This window comes from Alligator sinensis, unplaced genomic scaffold (genome assembly GCF_000455745.1).
Source record: "Alligator sinensis unplaced genomic scaffold, ASM45574v1 scaffold216_1, whole genome shotgun sequence".
Lineage (NCBI taxonomy): Eukaryota > Metazoa > Chordata > Crocodylia > Alligatoridae > Alligator > Alligator sinensis.
Window position 1 is genome coordinate 4,104,102 of NW_005841868.1, and position 6,000 is coordinate 4,110,101.

Sequence of the window (6,000 nt, forward strand, 5' to 3'; positions counted from 1 at the left end):
TATCTGGCCCACGGGGCCACTAAAAAGTTTAGAAAATCAATATCTATCTGCCCCGGCTGAATGTCATGTGGCCCTTGATGGCTTGCTAAAACTCGGTAAGCGGCACTCCGCCCAAAATAATTGCCCACCCCTGTGTTGGAGCCTAACTTAAGGCACCCAGCTTTGAAAATGTTGTATTGTGAGCCTCGCTACAAACAAAATCAAGTACAAAGTCTTGACATTGTCATACATGTTAAGCAGTCTTCTGGGATAATAACTGTAATGCTGGCAGTAATCCATGCAGTCTGATAAAATCAGCAAAATAATTCCAGAATATCAGTATTTTTTTCTGATGACTAATTTATCAGGCACCTCTTTATTGCAGGGCGTTTACTGAAGTTAACTGGCTGAAATTCATGGTATTGACTGCTGTCAGCTAATCATTAATCCTTGGGGAATGTCCAATGCTGACTTAGTTGTTGAGCAGCACGAACAGTACATTTTACATTCTTATCCCAGAATTGACAGAAACAGAGGTATTCAAATATAATTTTGACAGGTGTCCTCCACTTATAGATTCATAGACATTAGGGCTGGAAAGGACCTCTGAAGATCGAGTCCAGCCCCCTGCCCCAGGGGCAGGAAGCCAGCAGGGATCATAGGATCTGAGCAAGATAATCATAGGATTCTAGCAGGATAAAATTATATTTAATTGTAGGACATATAATGTGGTGATATGGGATATCAGTCTTATTTTTTATTTTTTCTCCCATCATGAGACCTGTAAATTGCCTCTGGAATTGTAATTTAAGGGCCAGATCTTCAGCTATGGGACATACAAGGCAGATGGTACATGAGTGTTTGTGTGCACGTGTGCAAATAAGTGGTATGATGTTAATCTTTTACTTTCTCGATCCTGGAGCTAATCTTCTGGATATAAATTCAGAGCAGCTTTCAGACTGGTTTAAATTACTGCAGCTGTTACTGCAATCCCAGTATGGCTGCCTGAGATCAGCAGTTCATAGAAGAGCCTCACCTGCATCCTGTTTATTGCAGCTGTACTGCCTTTTGTCCACCCTGCTGACAGCTGAAAATGGTGTGGTCTGGGACCTACATCTCAGAAGATTACCTTGCAATAGATCATAGGTTAGCATCTTAAGGCCCACAGGTCAGATAAGGCCAGTGAAGTGATTAGATCTGGACTGTGAACTTCCAGTGTAGCCTGTGGAGCCAAGGGGTATCAGTGGCATTCAGCTCATGCTGGCACATCCCTCTGCATTGTATCACCAATCCCTTCCTCAGCCCTCCTTATTACTCTCTCTTATCCCCTATGGCAGGTGCTGCTTAGCTGTGCTGCCTTGTTTGCCCTACCCACTGCTTTTGGGGACAAGAACTGGCAGTGGAGGCAATGGCATGCAAAAGGATGCAGCTTGGATGCTGCTAAAGGAAGGAGTAGCCAATGGTGGCAGAGGGGGATTGGTGACCTGCAGTGGCAACTGGGTCACAAGTGGCATCCCACCATTTATAAGAGGTTGCTGCTCCCTGAACTAGATGATCATCTTGGGGTCTTCTGTTCTTGTTGTATGGCTTGGGATGTATAGCACATGTTCACTGAGCTCTCTAAGCTCACCAGCTTATCAGTACAGCTGAGGCTGAAGCCTGGTTGTATGGCTTCAGAACCCAGGGGGTAAATGCCATTCACCTCCCCATCCTCTTGCCCGCCACTCAATTTGGTAGGAGAAAAGTGGGGGTAAGCAATAGTGGCATTCATCTCCTGAATTCCAGTCTTGCCAGTGCAGGTTCGGGCCTCAGTTGTGCTGATGAGCTCAATTCACTACATGTGCATCGCACAGCAAAAGGGGTGTACCTGCATCTATCCCTGTATGGCTTGATTTTACCACATGTGGTGATACAGAGTAGCTTCTCTGCATGGAAGAGTCTAGCTCAGAATTTTACCAAAAATTGCAAGTATCTAACACCAGTTTATATTCTTTCCATTAAAAAAAGATTCAAGTGCCCTTTGATTTAAAAAAAAAAATCACTTTTAGTGAAAAATACATTTTTATAGACAATGACAATCATTTCTTTAAAATAAATGGTGGGTCTGGTTGGTTCATGGCACTGATAATAAGAAATAACCCTTTCACTTCTAGTTCACCATGTGAATTCCAATGTAACATCTGAAAATAATTAGAAACTGAAAGGTATTTTGTGTCTGCAAAATTGATGGGTGGTCTGGGCATTTCCTAGTAGATTGCTCTTCATATTATTAAAAACATTACCATGGTCTGACACCAACTTACAATCTCAGCAAAAGAGCCTGTAGTTGAAACCCTAGAGCTTAGAGAAAAACATAGAAACAAAGCACCAGTTCATAGAAATGGCCAGTGTATCAGGATTGGGGTACCTCATGAAATGCTTTTGCCACCCCTGCCTTCCTGCGAATAAAAAGATTTCATGTTTCAAGGGAAGTCAATTTAGCATTTTTGTTCAGTAATATTTAAAATTTTCTTTTTAATGAAACATTTATTGGTTATAGTCAGCAGTAGGTATGTAAACTTAACGATGGTGTCTCCACATATATTTTGCCTCCATGACAATTATATCTGATCTGTTCAGTGCACAAATTACAAGTTTTATGCCCTCAGAACTGGAAATTCTATCTGATACTTCAGGTGATGATAGTTGTGTTTCCTATATCCTCAGTAAGCATAAGGATTCAGATGAAATTTATCATGATAATATAAGAGGTAGAATAGAATACAGCTTGTTCTCCTGCAACTTGAATGTATGCTTGTTTGTATCTTTACTCTGGTTTGGCAGGACATGGAGGACCTATGAGGGATAAAAAATATACAAAGTAATTAAGTGCCATTTTTACAGTGTTGTAATTTGGAATAATTAACACTTCAGCCACAGCTGCACAATTGGTGTTTCAGTAACTTAAACATATACTGAGTACTGTTGCTCCAACTTACCTCAATTCTTTCCTATTGCTTTCATGGCCAGGAAGAATTTAAAGAACTGATTACCCATAACAAAAAAGAAAACCCTTTTCATAACTTGTAGAGGTTTATTAAGTTGTTAACTATATTTTAATTGTATTGAGTGTGCTGTATGTTTCAACTTGTGTAAGAATTAGTGTCCTAAATGAGATGTTAGTGTGCTGAACAAGCTAACAACCTGCCCACCCCATTGAAGAGGGATACTGTGTATAAGGAAAGAAGATCTCCTACATAAGTACCTTCTTATAGTGTGTTACGCTGGATGTAGTATTTTTTAATGGAATGAATTCCAGAGCCTAATTCTGCAGCTGCTTCAGGCAAGCAACTTTTATTGAAGTAAGTGGGAGCTGTTCCCAGCAGCAGCCATAGAACTGGGCTTCCTGAGAATGCAATACGCATGTCAATTACTTGCACTTTAGCAAGGGCAACTGTGTGGAGGAGATGGAATCCAGTTAAAAAAAAATGCCCAATTCCAGTCTTTGGTTTTTATCTTAACCTTGTTTTTTGTTTACAATTTAATAGACTCTCTGTCAATCCGATGCTTGTGAAATCTCAGTAAGTAGCACAATGCTGCTAGATCACTTGCTGCACCTGTGCTTGGAACAAAATAGTGTTGATGATGTTCACCTTGCAACACAGCATAAAATGGCTGTACGCATGAGTCCTTTCGCTGGATAAATTCGTAGTTTAGCATAGCAGTAGGAACATGGTGGTTTAAGTGGAAAAAGAAAAGACCCAACAGACCATGCATAAGCTGATGGAATTGTGACTTTCAAAAGTGTTGACTTAAATTCATCCAAGGGATCATTTGTAAATCCAACAATGGCACTTTGAGTGCACATCCAAACTTGAATTCCCAGGCTGATCTCTCTTGATTGGCTCTTAAGGAAAGAATTGAACTACGGCAGCTGGGAACTGTTTCTTTCTCACTGCTTTTTCCTCCTGTAAGCTAGTTTGGCTAGTTTGTTGTAGAGGAGTATAATTTCAGTGTACTTAGGGAACCAAAACTTGCATTTAACCTCTTCCAATGGCTTTTCCATCTATAGTAGATTTGGGGTATTGTACAAGAGAAGAGCAATAATGGAAAGATGGAAAAAGTTTTGTAGCTTTAATTATTGTCTAAGTCTGTGTGAGCTTTCCCTCACTTGACCTTTACTTGGAAGTTGGTTCAGTTGGTGTCTTCAAATTTTCTTATCCTACTTGTATATCACCATTTGGTTTCCCAAGAGAGAGCTCCTACAATGCCATTAAACCAAAGCCAGCTTCAGAAACTCGAGAGAAATAACTTTATTCAATTTGAAAATGCTCACTAGAGTTCTAAAATATTGCCAGTGTTTAAAAGAGGATAAAGCAGAAACAACAAGAGCATGATGCTGCAGTACCTTTTGCAATATGATATTGTTGGCCTTTGATATCAATGCATGTTTACTTTAAAGAAAAATAAAAATGATTGCATCTCCACTGCTTTATTTAGCTAGATATCATTGTATAGTGAACTGCCTGCTTATGTAACTGATGGCTCTTTGAAGAGCAGACTAACCTCATTGAGTGTGTCTGATTTGCTGTGTGCTTCAGCATGAAAAAAAAGCTTGATGGAAATGGAAGGTCATCTTCAGGAAAGAATGGGAGAATGAGGAAGGATAATTTGGCATGGAATAGTTTTCTAGGAAAAAGAATATAGGAGATGGGGAAAGGGGATTGAAAAATAGATGTAGGTGGAAGAGAACTAGAGGATAAATTATAGAGAAAGAGAAGAAAATGAGTAATATGAATGGTTGCTTGAAAGAACAGATGCCAGATTGCATAGAAAAATATTGGGAGATCAATGTTAAAACTAAAGATTGTTAAGAGGGAAGAGTGTGGCTGTTGAAGAAAGGGTCAGTTGGAGAGGGGTAGAACAGAAGGATGGCCTTGAAATACAAGGTGACAAATACTGTAGAGCTACTCTCAGAAGCAGAGGAAGGAGAAATTGTGGGTAAGGAGAATATTGAGAGTAGGAGAGGGAATGGGATGTAGTACAGGGATGCAGTAACTTGTCTATTCTAGATGGGGTTTGGAAGGAAGGCCTTGAAAGAAGGGAGGAACAGAAGCTGAAATGAACTGAGAAGAAATCACCTAGACTAAACTCTTTCATTCAAGGAAATTATATCTTCTTTGCCATAGTGCTGTATAGGTTTATGGTGCCTTATGAGTAATTCATTGTAAATGAGGCTAATTTGGAAGGAAGGACTTTAAAAAACAACTCCATTACAAAATGGAGGAGGGGGTTCTTCCATTGCACATCCATATTATTCTCATAATTTATTAAATGTAATTTTCAGGAGAACCTTTCTGGCCTGCATGTTTAAATCAGTGGGAAAGTAAGTGGAAAAGATCATAATTTTAAGCAAGAGAAACAGCTGTGGCAACAATACAAATTATCTATCTATCATTCTTATCTGACCTCCATTACTATCATACCTGAGCCCTTCACAGTCTTATTGTACTTCACAACCTCCATCCAAGAAAGAAGTCTGTTTTTCCCATTTTAGATAGGGAACTGAGACAGAGAGATGGACTAGATGAACTTTAGCATCCATAAGGTAAACTCTGCGACACATAGGTGCTACAGTGCCAAACTTTTAGGTAGTGCCCCAGAGTGGAATCTAGAACCCAGAGTTTAACACTTAGGTGCCCTATAAAATAAATAAGAAGGGCAATTCAAAAAATCCACATGCTGCCTGAGGAGCTGGCCAGAGCTAGCCAGAATGAAATGATAATTTCAGCAGTACCTCTGAACTCCTTCCTTCTCAGAAACAGAGGCACCTGAGTCAGCCCTATGACAAACAGAGGCACCTGAGTCAGCCCTATGACTATTGAATATAAAATACATAGAGTTCTGAAACATAGGACAGGAACCAAAAACACTTCCTTCCCAGCTCAGTGCCCTAGCAGTTAGGATTCAGCATAAGATTCCTGCCTGAGGTCCCTTTTTCTCTCCCAACTAATCTGTTATTCTTTGTTGCATAAAAATATA

At 39.8% G+C, this 6,000-nt stretch overlaps 1 protein-coding gene across 8 annotated transcripts in view; it reads left to right on the forward strand.

Annotated features, from left to right (window-relative positions):
- Nucleotides 1-6,000, forward strand: part of MTMR3 (myotubularin related protein 3) — a 152,631-nt gene that overhangs the window by 38,830 nt on the left and 107,801 nt on the right. For 4 of the 8 annotated variants that reach the window (XM_025193371.1, XM_025193376.1, XM_025193390.1 and 1 more), the window contains exon 6: nucleotides 3,507-3,539. The exons of the other annotated variants lie outside the window; for them this stretch is intronic. In XM_025193371.1, coding sequence (XP_025049156.1) covers nucleotides 3,507-3,539 — 33 coding nt within the window. The remainder of the gene's footprint in view (nucleotides 1-3,506; nucleotides 3,540-6,000) is intronic. 8 annotated transcript variants of the gene reach the window in all.